The sequence below is a fragment of the Setaria viridis genome, chromosome 5 (assembly GCF_005286985.2).
Source record: "Setaria viridis chromosome 5, Setaria_viridis_v4.0, whole genome shotgun sequence".
Lineage (NCBI taxonomy): Eukaryota > Viridiplantae > Streptophyta > Magnoliopsida > Poales > Poaceae > Setaria > Setaria viridis.
This window is the reverse complement of record NC_048267.2, coordinates 35,748,051-35,763,677: the sequence shown is the minus strand read 5'-3', so window position 1 is coordinate 35,763,677 and position 15,627 is coordinate 35,748,051. Positions and strand designations below refer to the sequence as shown.

Here is a 15,627-nt window from a genome sequence, read left to right as displayed (position 1 = left end):
CGAGCTGGTCGCCCCTCCGGGATTTTACGACGATGTCGTCAACGTAGGCCTCAACGGTCCGCCCAATGAGGTCTCCGAAGCACTACAGCATGCATCGCTGGAAGGTAGCCCCCACGTTTTTGAGGCCGAATGGCATCTTAACGTAGCAGTAGGGACCGAAGGGGGTGATGAAGGAGGTAGCGAGCTGGTCGGCCTCTTTCATCGCGATCTGATGGTAGCCGGAATATGCGTCGAGGAAGCTGAGGGTCTCGCACCCGGCAGTTGAGTCGACTATTTGATCTATGCGTGGCAAAGGAAACGGGTCCTTTGGACACGCTTTGTTGAGACCGTTATAATCGACACACATCCTCCATTTCCCATTCTTTTTTGGTACAAGGACAGGATTAGCTAGCCACTCGGGGTGGTGCACTTCCTTGATGAACCCGGCCGCCAGAAGCTTCTGGAGCTCTTCGCCGATGGCCTTGCGCCTTTCCTCGTCGAAACGGCGCAATCCTTGCTTTACTGGCTTGGAACCGGCCCTGATGTTCAAGGAGTGCTCGGCGACTTCCCTCGGAATGCCTGGCATGTCCGATGGCTTCCACGCGAAGACGTCGCTGTTCGCGCGGAGGAAGTCAACGAGCGCGCTTTCCTATTTGGGGGATAGGGCCGCGCTGATCCGCACGACTCCTCCGTTGGAACAACCGGGATCAAGGGGGACCTCCTTGATACCTTCAGCGGGCTCGAAGGAGATGTTCGGCTGCCTGGAGTCGGGCCGGTCCTCGGTGGCCTCCGCAAGCTGGACTGCCGAATCGCTCGTGACGGTGATGGCCGCGGCGTACTCGCAGCACTCTACGTCGCACTCGTACGCCTTCTGAAAGGTCGTGCCGACGGTGATGACCCCGTTGGGCCCCGGCAGCTTGAGCTTGAGGTAGGTGTAGTTGGGGATAGCCATGAACTTTGCGTAGCAAGGCCGTCCCAAGATGGCGTGGTAGGTTCCGCGGAACCCCACCACCTCGAATGTGAGGACCTCCTTCCTGTAGTTGGAAGGGGTCCCGAACGTAACGCGCAGGTCGATTTGCCCGAGAGGCATCGCCTGCTTCCCTGGCACGACGCCATGGAAATGCGCCTTGCTGGGATGGAGGCGGGAACGGTCGATCCCCATAGCGTCGAGGGTCTCGGCGTAGAGGATGTTGAGGCTGCTGCCTCCGTCCATGAGCACCTTGGTGAGGCGCGTCGTGCCGACGATGGGGTCGACGACGAGAGGGTAACGCCCCGGGTGCCGGACGCGTCCAGGGTGGTCGGTCCTGTCGAAGGTGATGGCCGGCCCTGACCAGTCCAGGAAGGCCGGAGTCGCTGGCTCGGCCGCGTAGACCTCCCGGCGCTCCAGCTTCTACTGGCGCTTGGTGTCGTATGCCGCAGAGCCCCCGAAGATCATGAAGCAGCCGTCCACCTTGGGGAAGCCGTCTTCCTTCTCTTCGTCGCCCTTCTTTTCCTCATCGGGCTTCCGCTTCCGGTCGCCTTTCACCGAATTGCCCATGAAGTATCTCTTCATGAGGTTGCAGTCTTTGTAGGCGTGCTTCACGGGGAACTCGTGGTTCGGGCACGGTCCCTCAAGCAACTTGTCGAAGAAGCCGGGAGCGCCCTCGGGGGGCGGCGGCCCTCGCTTGCGCTCAGCTGCGGCCACGAGGGGGGCCTCGCGCCGTAACTTGCCCTTCTTCTTCTGCTGGCGGTTGGAGGTGCCTTCGCCAGCAACCTCCTCCCGTTTCGCCTTGCCTTTGGAGCGGTCGAAGATTGCTCCAACGGCCTCTTCGCCCGAGGCGTAACTAGTGGCGATATTGAGGAGCTCCTCCGTGGTTCGCGGGCCTCGGCACCCCAGCTCGTGGACGAGGGGCCGGCAGGAGGTTCCTGCTAGGAAAGCTCCTATGACATCGGCGTCCGCGACGTTGGAGAGCTCGGTGCGCTTCCTGGAGAAGCGCCGGCTATAATCTCGGAGGGACTCGTCCGCCCCCTGACGACAGCTCCGGAGGTCCCAGGAATTGTCGGGGCGTGTGTACGTGCCCTGGAAGTTCCCTATGAAAACCTCCTTCAGGTCATTCCAGTTGCGAACTCGTCCCGAAGGGATATGTTCTAGCCAAGCTCGCGTTGAGTCGGCTAGGAAGAGGGGTAGGTTGCGGATGATAAACAGGTCATCATCCGCCCCGCCGGCTTGACATGCAAGCCGGTAATCGCTGAGCCACACTCCAGGATTCGTCTCCCCTGAGTATTTGGCTATACTCATGGGTTGCCTGAAGCGCGGCGGAAAAGGCGCGTTCAGGATGCGCGCACAGAAGGCCCGGGGCCCAGCCGGACCGGGGCTCAGGCTGCGGTCTTCCCCGCTGTCGTAGCGCCCGCCACGGTGGACGTGGTAGCCTCGATCTACCCCGTCCTCCCTGTCCGCGCGGGAGCGTCTCCGCGCGTTTAGGGTGTCGCGGGCGTCGCGGACGAGGCCGACGCGCTGGTGGACGGATCGAGCCTCGCCTCCCGCGGGTGGTGGAGTCCGTCGGGCGGACGCGGCCTGATTCGCCCCAGGAGGGGGTAGATGGACTGATTCCCCCCGCCTTTCCGGGGGCGCGTCGGGCGTCGCCCTGCTGGCATTCTGCCCGCGTCGCCGGGACGCGGAGCTTTCCGCCTGCTGGACGGCGGCGCATTCGAGCAGGTCGCGCATCTCTTGGCGTGCCCGTCGCTCCTCGGGCATCGCTGGTTCGGGGAGCTGTCGGAGCAACACCGCCGCGGCTGCGACGTTTTGGCTGGCGCGGGCGAAAAGCTGCGGACGCTCTTCATCCGCGCAGATGCGTCGCTGGACGTCTCGCGCCCGTTGTCGCGCTCCTCCCTCGTGGTGGGGGTGCTCGACTTCTTGGCGGGCGCCCGCGCGCGCCTCTCGTTGCTGAGAGCACTCTGGTGCCCTTGGTAAGGCTCCGGTCATAGCCGCGGCGCGCGAGGGGCAGCCCTTTGTCTCTCCTCGGCATCGTTGCTGTTGGATCCCTCAGAGTGCTCGTCGACCACGAGGCACTCACGCGAGGGGTGGGGGCTCCCGCTGCTGGAGCCGGTGTCGGAGATCGTCCTTGTCGCACCTACGAGCTCGTTGCTCGCGGGCGACGCGGTCATGGACCGCGCTAGGAGGCGTCCGTAGGCCCCCGTGGCATTGCGTAGCCCGAAGGGCCGTCCCCCTGGCGAGGTCCTTCCGGTATGCGAGCGGCCGCTCACCGCTGTCCCGGCGGCGGGGCCGGGGGCAGGCGGGCGAGCGGGCAGGATGAGGACAGGGATCAGCTTGATCCCTTCCCCGGTGGCGAGGAAGTCCAGGCTCCCGAATCGGATCAGGGAGCCCGGAGCAAAGCTACTATCGTAATTGGCCATCTGAGGCTGGGAGGGTATGCGCAAAGGTCCCCTACCTAGCGCGCCAACTGTCGTTGTCAAGATTGGCGGATCAAGACTTAGACTAGTAAATTTCTTTTATGCGCGTAAGGCCTCAGATGGTGGCGTGGGAGACACGGATTAGACTGGTTCGAGCAAAGGGAGCCCTACGTCCAGTATCGTGGATGCTCGTATTGCCCACGCGGGGTTCTGTAGTAGGGGTTACAGACCGACGAGAGAGGGACTGGTCCCAAGTCTCTTTGAGCCTATGTTCTCAGGGAGCGTACTAGCATGCTGTGGCTTGAGGGGGAAGAAGCCGATCCCCCCCTCCGGCCCTGTGTTCCTCCTTTTATATCGCAAGGGGAGTGGCCAGAGTTACAGTTGGGATCGGGCGAAGAGGACCGTAAAATGTGAACGTAGTACGGTAAAAAATACGGCAGGATGGGAGGAACAAGTTCCTAGACGCCCGACGCCTCCGCCGGCTCCTGGCGAGCGCCGGCGTGCATGCCGGAGGGGGAGGCGGCCGTGCGCCAACTGTCGTTGCACCCTACAGATAGCTCCTTCGGCATCCGTAGGCGTCGGGTTATGATGAGGGCGTTTCGTCGTTATCCCGGTGTCCGTTGGGGAGGACGGTGGATGCTGCCATTCTGATGATGGCTCCTGGAGAGAGGGCGTCACATCCTAGATGCCAGGCGCACGGGACCCGAGGGTGCGCGGGGCTCGAGGACAGGCGAGTCTCTCCTCCGCTCCGGTCGGCGCAGGCCATGAGTACCCTGCGGCGAATGGGAGTGAGCCGCCAGCGCTGTAGCTTGTACAGTATGGTCGTGCATGGGTACTTGCGGCGGGTTGTGTGAGGAGCGTGGTCATTCCTCCCTCTGCCAGGCCCGCAGCGCATTTATGACGAGGCCGATGGGGGGGGGGACCCGCAAGATTTGTTTATCTTGCCCACCTGGTCCACATCCGAGGGGGATGCCTGCCCTGGGGGCCCCAGCGAGCCCGACCCCTGCGCTTGGGGTCGGACGAGGCGGAACCTTGTGGCGAGGGATCGGGCGCCTTCGACCCTGGGGCCGCAGTCGGACGAGGCGGAAACCTCGTGGAGGGGGGTCGGGCGTTCCTGACCCTGAGGCCGCGGTCGGGCGAGGCGGAGTTTTGATTATGCTTAGGTGGGCCCGGGCCTTCGCGTCTGCTCCTTTAAGTGGTATTTAGGGGATCGTTAATATTTCCCCCCAACAAGATTAAATCAGATTTTTTTTAAATGTCTAATAAAACAAAAAAACATCTTTGAAACCAGCTAAAGGATAAAATTTATCTGGTTTCAACCGTTGGATGTATAGATGGCCAAACAGGTAGCCCAACCCGGCCTGGCACGAGCACGATTTGGCCTGGCACGGTTAGGCCCGGCACGGTTAGGCTTGCACGGTAATAGTGCCAGGCCGTGCCGGCCCATGTGCCGAAGGAGCGGTCCAGGCATGACCCGCAGCCTTCTTAGGTGGGCCGTGCTGGCACGCTGGCCTGGCAGGCCTTAACGGCCTCACCGTGCTCGTGCCAGCCTGCGGCACAGAATTCACCCTTCCTCTGCTCATACGCCCGTAGCGCCTGTCGTCGTCGAGTTCGATAGCCCCGATGACTTCGACCACCTCGTCGTCAGGGCGCCCATAGACCTTTCCCGGATCTGCCCAGGCGCCCACTCGTGCCGCAGCTCCCACCGCCGAGGGACGACAGGACGTTTGCGCGCGCCGCCGTGCAGGCCACCATCTTCCCCAATTGCGGCAAGGGACCGGCGGGTGTAGGAGGCGGCAGAGGGCCGCGGGGGAGGTGGCAGGGGAGCGAGAGGCCGGCGGGCGCGGGAGGTGGCGGAGGGCACGAGGGAGGCGGTGGGAGGATGCGGCGGAGGGCGTGAGGGAGGCGGCGGGGGGAAGCGGCGGAGGGCGTGAGCGGCCGGCGGGCGCGAGAGGCGGCGAAGGGCGCGGGGGAGGTGACGGCGGCGAAGGGCGCGGGACACGAAGAGGAAGGTAGGGTTTGGCCGTTTGGGGGTGGGGGGTTTTATATGCGGTCGAGTGGGCCTTAATAGGATGGGCCGCCCACTTAATCCCGACGGGCCAAATGGGCAGGCCGTGCCGGACCAGTACGTGGGCTGAGGCAACGGCCCAAGCACGGCCCATGGTGTGGGTCGGGTTAGCACGAGCACGACGGCCGCCATGCCTAGACCGGGCCAAATTCCTGTGCCTTTGGGCCGGCCCATGGTCAGTTTAGCTGAAAATTGGATTATCGTGCTAGCTAGAGGGTGCAAATTGGGCCTTTTCTTTTGAAATATAAAAATTCATTTTCTTCCGGATAACAATCAGTGCCTATCCGTGTAATATTCTGTGTTTTACAATAAAAACTGGAAGGAGACAAAATCATTCAATCGTACTAATTTCTGAATGGATAAGCAGAGCTCCATCTCCTGCCTTTATTTCAGAAATAAATTACTCCCTCCATTCTTAAATATATGATGCTGTTGGCTTTTTACTCCAACTTTGACCATCAATATCTATTGAATGAGTTAGTTAACTAAAGTAAAATGTGTATCATTATGACTATTGTGAAATGTACTTTAGATTTAACTCGTAGATTTATCTATTTGCAAAAATATTTGTAGAAAAGATGAATAGTCAAACAAATGAAAAAGTCAATAGCGTTATATATTTAAGAACGGAGGGAGTATAATCGTAATGTTTGCTAGTTCTTCTGTCGGAACGTATAATGTGTGTGTGATTTAATACAGATTTGCAGTATCAATACACAGAACGGTTTGGCTAACCACAAGCCCTGCTCTATACTATGCATGTCCCTAGTCCAGCCGTGCAGGGTCAAGGTCTGGTGACGGTTTTTTCTTCGCTTGTTTATGCAATCTCTCTATTCTCCTAGGTGAGCTAGAGTGGTTGCTTCCAATGGACTGATTTTTTCTATTTATATTCTCTTTTTAATATAAAGATACTTAGCTCCTCAGAAAAAAAAAGATTAGAGGCATAATTCTCCGCTGTACTCTGCTAAAATGTGAAGTATCACTATAGCAAGCAGTTCACTGACGATGTCACAAGCTGCTTACTGGCATATGCAGTGGTCAGTTCCTTTCTTCAGACAATGCTGTCATCTTCTCTTCGATGTAAATCCCCGAGCCGTTTGAAAGCTGTTTCCGGCGACTGCCGCGTTTGGGTAGAAGAGCCACCTCATACTCTGGGCCACGCTCCGTCTTGCCCTTGTGGTACGTCTGCTCGCTGCACTTGACCAAGATCTGCAGCACGTCGTTCATGGTTGGCCGCGACGACGGCATATCGGCGGTGCAGAGCACGCCGAGCCTGAAGACAACCTGGATCTCGTCAGAGTACCCGTCGTATCTGATGCTCTTGTCTGTGGCGTCGGCGATGCTCCCTCCTGATTGGTAGTGGCGCCGTGCCCAGTCCGCCAGGCAGCCGTGCTCGCCGCCGTTGTTGGCCTCCTTTCCGGTGGTGAGCTCCAGGAGAATGACACCGAAGCTGTCTACCTTCTCGTTCACCTTCTTGGTGTAAGCACACTCTGCAGATAAGCATCAAAAGGCCCAATCTAAGGTCCGGCAACACGAGAACACGTGGCATTTGTAGAAATGGGACAGAAATTCACTGAAAGCAGCAAGTTCGAATCCTTACCAGGAGCCATGTAGCCGAACGAGCCAGCGACGGCGGACATCGTTTCCGGCGCCCCGGCCTGCAGCAGCATCCTGTGGCCAGCCCGAAGTCGGCGATCTTGGCCCGGAACTCCGAGTCCAGCAGGATGTTGCTCGTCTTGACGTCGCGGTGGACGATGGGCGGCTCGTACTCGTGGTGCATGTAGCACAGCCCCTGCGCGGCGTCGACGGCCACCCTGAGCCTCGCCGGCCAGTCCAGCGGCTCGCGCCGCGCGGACCGCGCCCTCGCCATGGGGCGCCCGCCGGCGACGAGGGCGTCGCCGTGGAGCCACCTGTCCAGGATGCCGTTGTCCATAGTCGTACACGAGGAGCTTGGACTCGGCGCTGGAGCGGCAACACAAGAGCTTGACGATGTTGTTGTGCCGGAGGTTGCCGATGATGCCAGCCTCTGACGCGAATTCGCGTTCCAGCTTCTGGTCGAGCTTCCCGGCGGTCCGTATTTGCTTTACGGCCACCGCGCCGGCTCGGCCGTTAAGCCGGTTGGTGTAGGCGACGCGGTACACGCGCCCCGATCCCCCGCGCCCGACGAGGTTCTCCTCCGTCAGCCCCCGGAGTATGGGTGCCTCACCGAATCCCAGATCTTTGACGAAAGGCGTGATCTTCCAGTTGTCTTGCTCCGCGACGCGCCGCCGTTTCTTGATGTCGCGGACGACGAAGAAGGCGAACGCCACGGCGAGGTTCCCCTGCGCAGGGCGTGCGACACGCCTCCGGAGGAACCGCCGTCTTGTGATCCACCGGCGCAGGAGCGTACGCCCGTGAGGTAGCCAGGTCCCCAAGCGGCGGTGCAGAGGCCGGGGTTGTTGAGGAAGCTGGTGTCGTAGACCGCGGTGGCGAACCCGGCCGGGACCTGGCCGGTCTGATGGTTCGAGGACAGGTTAGGGCGGTGAGTGTCGGCTTCGCAAGCGCCTGCGGCACGTTGCCGGAGAGCTTGTTCGACGACAGGTTAAGGACACTTAACACCGGCATGGCGCCGAGCTCTACCGGTATGCCTCCGGTGAGCTGATTCCTGCTCAGGTCCATTTCCGTCAGCTGGCTTAGCTTAGCAACGCTTCTGGGGATCCCGTCGGACAGTTGGTTACCGGATAAGTTCAGTCTTTGCAGCAGCGGCATGCCGTCGCCAAGACTCGCCGGTATCGCACCAGAAAACCGGTTGTTCTCGGCGGTGAACACCTGGAGCGCAGCTAGTGCAGCCGGAATGTTGCCACCAAATTGGTTGTTCCCTATGAGTATCGTCGAAAGGTTGAGATGCACCGTGGCCGGAAGAGCCTCTGGTAAAGCTTCGTCGCCGTCCACAGAGCCTCTGGTACGTCGCCAGAGAGTTGGTTGTTGTCCAGCGACAGGGTTCCAAGAGTGGCGCAGTTGGCAAGGCCTGCTGGGATGGAGCCGTTCAATTGGTTGCTCTTGGCGGTGAGGTGCTGGAGGTTGTCTCCAGTGCACAGCCCTTCCGGGATCTCGGCGGTGAGCTCATTGTAATCAACCTCAACATAATTCAAGCCCGGCGATTGCTTTCCGAGCTCCGGTGGGAGCGTGCCGTTAAGCATGTTGGTGTGGAGCCTCAACCTCGTCAGTGAGGGCAACCGGCCGATGCTGGCTGGTATCTCGCTGGAGAAGTTGTTCATGAAGAAGTTCAAGTCTCTGAGGTTCTCCAAGCTCCCAAACACTCGGGATAACTCCAGTGATCTTGTTCTCCGAGACGTCGATTACTGTCAAGTTCCTCGCAACAAGGCCATCAACCACCAAGTTGCCGGTGAGGTTGTTCGTGTACAGATTCAATAGTTGCAGCTCCTTCAGGCTCCAAAGAAAGTTCGGGAACTCTCCGACGAGGTTGCACTGCGACGCCCAGAGGCTGACCAGGTTGGTCAGGTTCTTGAACGACGACGGCAGCTGGCCTGCATCGAACTGGTTGTTTGCCAGATACAGCATGTGAAGGCTCGCCAGCTCGCCGAGGTCCGCCGGGATGGTGCCGGTGAAGAGGTTGTCATTCAGGCCGAGAAGCTGGAGGTTCCGGAGTCCAGATAGCAACGCTGGGATGGTGCCGGTGAAGCGGTTGCCGCTCACATCTAGATACTGGAGGCTCCATAGGCCGGTAAGCGACGCCGGGATCGTGCCATTGAACTTACTGCCGTTCATGTCGAGCGTGGTCGTCTCCCCCAGGCCGCCACGGCCGATGTCCTGCATCCACTAATACACGATTCCTTTTAGGTCGCTGGCTCCCTGCATCCACTAGCACAGACGCACACTACAGCTACAGAACAGCAACACATCCTCCAGGCTGTTGCGGCCATGCCTGAAAGCCAGAGTTTTGAGCAACGGCTAGTTCTTGATGAGACGAACCAGCACGCGGATGCACGCAAAACTAGCAAACGGTTATGCAATCAAGTGTCAACAGAGTAACCTTCAGAACGACTGATATTAAAAACATAGTTGGAACCAACCCAAAATGACGGCATGCAATCAAAATCAACATCGATTTAAAATTCGAAGGACCAAATGCTCTACATAGGCATAGCTAACAGGATTAAAGCCAAGCTAAAGGCAAAGCAAGAAAAAACTCCTTCTGCCGTGGGTGTTATGGAAGCACCGGAATGACCCAGTGTTCCAGCGCTGCGCTCCATCTCAACAACGCTTCTGGTCGGCATGCCGAGACGAAGCCCGACTTTGGCGCGAGCGGTTTCGCATAGAGGATCGCGTGATAACCGACTCCTGGTGCACTGTCTTTGCTTCGATGTAAAACAATCACAAAACCAGATGTACACTGCCTCTCTCTATCTCCTTTTGATCTACACAGCGTTTGGCCTGAAACAGACCCTCAATGAAATGAAAATCAGGTGGGGGCGCTCCCACCCCCAACACACACACACACTCTCTCCCGTAGACCGTAAAAAAAAAAAGCAACAGAAACAGTTAGTCCTCTCTACCTCTGGGGCTGTGGGCAAAAGAAAAGCATTTAAATGCACTATATAGCTATCGGCAGTAAAACCAAGCTAAGGGCAGAATATTGCATGCACAGATGCACTACATGATGTATACATGGATAATCCTAGATAGCAAAGTTCAACGTGTATGATCCATGGATGATCCTAGATAACAGAATATTGCATGCACAGATGCACTACATGATGCATACATGGATAATCCTAGATAGCAAAGTTCAACGTGTATGATCCATGGATGATCCTAGATAACAAGGGTCAACGTGCATGATCCTAGTTAGCAAGGTTCAACGTGCATGATCCATGGATGATCCTAGATAACAAGGTTCAACGTGCATGATCCTAAAGTTCAACTAATTTGCTACTTGTAACTAATTTGCTACTTACCATATAGTAAAGTATGGTTCGCTCCTCTTTCAACGCTCCTCTTTCAACTAATTTGTTACATCTTCGCTTCTAATAGTAGAATAATGTGTTCCCATGAGGAGATGGCTTCATCCTTGATGAAGGATCAAATGAATCAAATGATACAACACCCTTAGTTAATCCGCTCTACCGTTAGGCAAAAGAAAGGCTTTCAGAAGGCAGTAGAAACAAGCATTATACCGCAAATACTACCACTTAAACCACAGATATGAACTCTATTTCATCTGTTACATCACAACCGGATAACAAAATACAGTCTTAGCAGCACAATGCCATATGGCCAATGATGTTCAAAAACAGATGCATCTGACAACTAAAGGAAATGAAACATGAAAGTAGTTCCAGTTACAGTAGACGAATTGGCCATGAAACCAGCATGGGTAACAGCAGCACAAACCACCAAAATTTAGAGCTTGTCCTCAAACTCAGAAAGAGGGGTCATCTGCTCCTTGAGACCCTTCCTCTTGCGGATATCCAACACCAGCTGAGCAGCCTGGGAGCCGGCCTCCAGAGGATCAGAGCCCATCATGTCCCAGTGGTCAAACACACACTGAGGGAACGCCTGGCCAGAGGTTGCAGCCCTCAGTTGGCTGGAGAACCCAAAGGACTCGATGACAGGGAGGTAAGCCTTGATGTTGTAGAGCGGGGTACCAGGCCTCTGCATCTCCTCAAACACGTGCCCTCTCTTCTGGTTCAGAACACCATAGATACCACCAAGTGCATTTTCTGGGGCCTGGATCTCCACAAGGTAAACTGGCTCGAGCAGCCTTGGCTTGGCAGTGAGCTGAGAAGCATAAATAACCCTCCTGGCAGTTGGAATGACCTGGCCACCACCCCTGTGAATTGCATCAGCATGAAGAACAACATCACAGACCTCAAAGCAGATGCCACGCATGTTCTCCTCAGCCAGTGCACCCTCCTTTGAGGCCCACTGGAAGCCAGCCACAACAGAATCCTTGATTTCATTGAGGTACTGCACTCCCTTACACATATCAACAACCATGTTCGGGCCAGTGGTCTCAGGTCCAAAGCACCAAATCTTCTTGGCAAGATCCTTGTCCCAACCAAACTCCTCAGAGAGGATCTTGGAGCGAACCTTGGGATCATCACGTGGACCAATGCGGCCCTCATCAATAGCCTCAGGGAGACCCTCTTCCAAGGGACGGGCTTCCATGTAAAGACGGTTGTGCTTGTTGGGGGACTTGCTCATGACTGTTCGGCAGGATTTCTCAAGAACAGTTTCACGGAAAGAGACAACAGGAGGAGAAACAATAATTTCAGCACCACCCATGAAGTCTTCCTGCAGATCCTTCAGGCAAATCTCAAGGTGAAGCTCACCAGCTCCAGCAATAATATGCTCACCAGATTCTTCAATTGTACAGAGGACCATAGGATCAGACTTTGCCAGACGCTTCAAACCTTCAACGAGCTTGGGTAGGTCAGAGGCAACCTTGCACTGAACAGCAACGCGCACAACAGGGGAGACAGAGAACTTCATTGCTCTGATTGGGCATGCATCAACCTCCTTCTCATTGGTGAGTGTAGCATTCTTCGTGATGAACTGATCCAGACCAACCATAGCAACAGTGTTACCACAAGGAACATCCTCAACAGACTCTTGTTTCTTTCCCATCCAGATAACAGTACGCTGGACACTCTTGACGTACAGATCCTTCTTCTGGCCAGGGACATAGTTGGGACCCATGATCCTAACCTTCATACCAGTAGCAACCTTCCCAGAGAAGACACGACCAAAGGCGAAGAACCTGCCCTTGTCAGATGCTGGAATCATCTTAGAAACATACAGCATAAGAGGACCCTCCGGATCACAGTTCCTGATAGCAGTAGCATAGATATCATCAAGGGGTCCCTCGTACAAGTTCTCCACACGATACTTTTGTGCCTTTGATGGGGAAGGAAGGTGGAATATCATCATCTCAAGCAGTGCAGTACTAGCTGGAAGCCAAGTTTGCATAACACGCTTCATCAAAGCCTTGCCAACCAATTCCTTCTCATCAGACTTCATGGTAACATTAAGCTTTTGAAGCATGGGCCACAACTTATCCTTCTGGTCATTCATGCAGGTGTTAATGATTTGCTTGATTGGCTCATAGCAGAACTGAACAAATCCTCTCTTGCAGGTAGCAGAGCCTGTGTTCTTGGTGGTCCACTTCTTTGTGGCTGGGTCAAAGAAGTTCTCACCCCAGAGCCTCTCCATCATCTTAGTTTCATCAACTCCAAACTTCGAAGCATACATCTTGGCAAAGTTGGTGAGGGTAAAGGCCCAGCCGTGCAGACCAGCAGAGAAAGCAACAGTTCCCTTCTCCGGGTAGACTTGGACATCACCAAGGAGCTTATCTTCATATGTTGCCATAATGACATTGGCATTCTCAATGACACGGGAGAAAGTCTGGTAGGCTTCCTCACCCTCAACCTGAAGCTCAAGGAAACACCTGTCCATCTTGTTCACAGTAAGCACTGGCCTAATCCTCTCACCAAGAGCCTGGCGGAGCACAGTTTCAGTTTGCACACAGACACCTTCAATACAGTCAACCACCACTAGAGCACCATCGGTGATACGAAGGGCAGCTGTGACTTCCGAAGAAAAATCAACGTGCCCAGGTGAGTCGATAAGGTTGATCAAGTACTGGTTACCATCTCTCTCACCCTTGTAACTCTTCAGTGACTCATCAGTCATCTCATAGTACAGAGAAATACCGGTGGATTTGATTGTAATACCACGCTCTGCTTCATCTGCACGTGTATCAGTCATGCGGACATCACCAGCAACTTCCTGGGCAATAATCCCAGCAGCTGCCACAAGGGAATCTGTAAGGGTAGACTTGCCTGCAAAGAATTAATGAGATGTAAGACTATAGTGTGGAACTTAAAAGTCAGTCCGAAGATGCATCAAGAATAGTACAACATTAGGGATAGACAACCTCTCACAAGTTAACAAAGACAACAATACATCCCAATATAAAACACATAGTAAACAGATACTATACACTGCAATATCTAGAGATAAACCAATACATTAATTACAAAAGAACAATAAGCCTATTTCCAACATGAAATGAATATTTCTACATATGTAAAATAGGTCTGTGATAGCTAACGCAGCATGAATCGCATTCACTGGCAAGAACAATTCAGAGATTTAATACTGAAAAAAAAAACAATTGCTAAAATTGAAAAGCCTGAAAAATGGAACAGGTATGCATAACATTTAATTAAACACTGTTCTTAACATACCGTGGTCCACATGAGCAATAACGGACATATTACGAATGTTGTTCTTTTTGTCCATGATGGCACGGAGCTCTTCCGCTGTGAACTTCACCATCTTGACTTCTTATGAAGATCACACTACAAATATGTATATAATTTCCTGCTGTTTAAAGGTAGAAAATACTAGTAAGAATCCAACCAAAACCATAATTACACAACTACACCAGAAACTTTGATACCACAGAATGACTAAAGAAAGTAACACCCACTGTAATAGTCAGGATCAAAAGAGACAAATTGTTTAAATGCAGGTGTTAAGGATGATATCAACCAAATCCAAAAATTTATTTAAAATGCTTAACTCATCTTTACCAGGCTAAAGCACTCTAATGTTTACACAACCTAATGGGCTAGTAAGCATATAAAAGTTGAGAAAAAAAAAGTGAATTATCTTAATTGTACAAAGGAGCCATATCCTTCAGGACACTAATCCATGCAATAATCAAATAAGAGGAATTCTTACAAACCTCAGGGTCAACATGATTACACAGCATATTACACAAACAAGAAAGCATCAGCAGTAAGCTATTAGAAGTGAAACTAATCCTTAATACATACAGCAAACAAGAAGATCCAATATTAGACATGAAAAACTGCAGGGTGCACCATGTACATTACCACTTCAAACAAAACACTATAATACAGACATATTAACAGACTGGCATAGGGAAACACCAGAAGATTAATTTAGACAAACATTTCGAAGTCGATTCTAACCTTCAGGAAAATATTTAAGATGCCAAAAGGAATGCATAGTTTGTCCAATGAATTCATATAACAAGATATTCAGAAGCACAGATAGTATTTTAACATACTGAACATCACAAAAATGGACAGAAATAGAACATGAAACTACCAAAACTAGACCATCAACGTAACTACCCTGGAACTGTGAGCTACCAGCAGATCTGAGTAAACAGATGAGTTTCAGAAAAGGATCCGAGCATATCCACTTCATAGGCTCCTAACGTAAACAAAAAATAAGGGAAGAACAGAGGAATCTAGAACCGTTTTGAGTAAACCAGGATTCCACCGCATCTCTACAGATCGGACGGACCTGTCACAGAGAGAACTGCCAAGGACCACTAAAACAACGAATTGACATAAATTGCATCGAGATTAGCCCAACAAACTTGCGATTCGAGCAGCAAACCACTTCGAGTCCTCCGATTCAATCCAATCAACACAAGCACTACTGAATGGAACCAAAACGACTCGAACTCCACTAGTAGAAATACTAATCAGCTAGCAGGACATCGCATGGATGAACTTAGCTATAGCAACCAGAGACGGAGGGTGGGGGAAAGAGGATGAGGTCAGTCACCTGGGTTTCGCCTCCCGATCTGAGAGACGAGATGTGGAGGCGCCGCCGGGAGAGAAGCACTAAAACCCTAGCGGCCGCCCTCTGAGGGTATTTATAGCGGCGGAGTTGACGCACCTGGCGATCCGGTTTAGTCGAGCCGGCTGCGTGGCGGGCGGCTTCTGGGCCGTTCGTCACGGGGGCTCACTTGTGGAAGCTGGATAAGTTCCGTGGCTTTAAAGCCCGTTTAGACGCAAATAGAAGTATTATTTTAGATTCAACAATACCTAAAAGTTAGATCAACATTTAAAATTACTATTTTCAACATTTTTCAAACATAGTTTGACATTTTGTAGAGTGATACTACATTCAACATTTTATATACTATATTTCAACATTTGAAAATAATGCATTCAACATTTCTACGTACACGTTACACACATCAATATTTTTGTCTCCCTTCTCCAGAGCAGGTAGGCGCGGAGCATCTTCTCCCGAGCATGTAGGCGCGGAGCATCTCTCGACGCGCGGCGGCAACACGTGGGGTGACAGGCGCAGAGGCACAGTTGCGCAGGGCTGCGGACATCGGCGCGGCGAGCGGT

General features: G+C 53.6%; 1 protein-coding gene and 1 pseudogene across 2 annotated transcripts; both read right to left on the bottom strand.

Moving 5' to 3' along the window:
- Window positions 1-6,810: 6,810 nt before the first annotated feature.
- On the bottom strand, window positions 6,811-10,480 carry LOC117856495 (uncharacterized; annotated as a pseudogene).
- A 143-nt stretch (window positions 10,481-10,623) lies between these two features.
- LOC117854771 (elongation factor 2) lies at window positions 10,624-15,207 on the bottom strand. Of its 2 annotated transcripts, none has more exons than XM_034737014.2 (3): window positions 15,050-15,207; window positions 13,690-13,828; window positions 10,624-13,281 (listed from the first exon to the last, which is right to left on the bottom strand). In XM_034737014.2, exons 2-3 carry the CDS (start codon window positions 13,778-13,780, stop codon window positions 10,841-10,843), a joined length of 2,532 nt encoding a protein of 843 aa, XP_034592905.1. In that variant the 5' UTR covers window positions 13,781-13,828; window positions 15,050-15,207; the 3' UTR covers window positions 10,624-10,840. The 2 variants fall into 2 exon arrangements, with proteins under 2 accessions (XP_034592905.1, XP_034592906.1); XM_034737015.2 differs by having other exon boundaries at window positions 13,690-13,825; window positions 15,050-15,190.
- Between the last annotated feature and the right edge of the window lie 420 nt (window positions 15,208-15,627).

Bases quoted from the DNA above. Each gene is read 5' to 3' on its own strand.
- LOC117854771 (XM_034737014.2), bottom strand. From the start codon at position 13,780: ATGGTGAAGTTCACAGCGGAAGAGCTCCGTGCCATCATGGACAAAAAG. The intron at 13,282-13,689 runs GTATGTTAAGAA...AATTCTTTGCAG, and splicing joins TATTGCTCATGTGGACCACG to GCAAGTCTACCCTTACAGAT.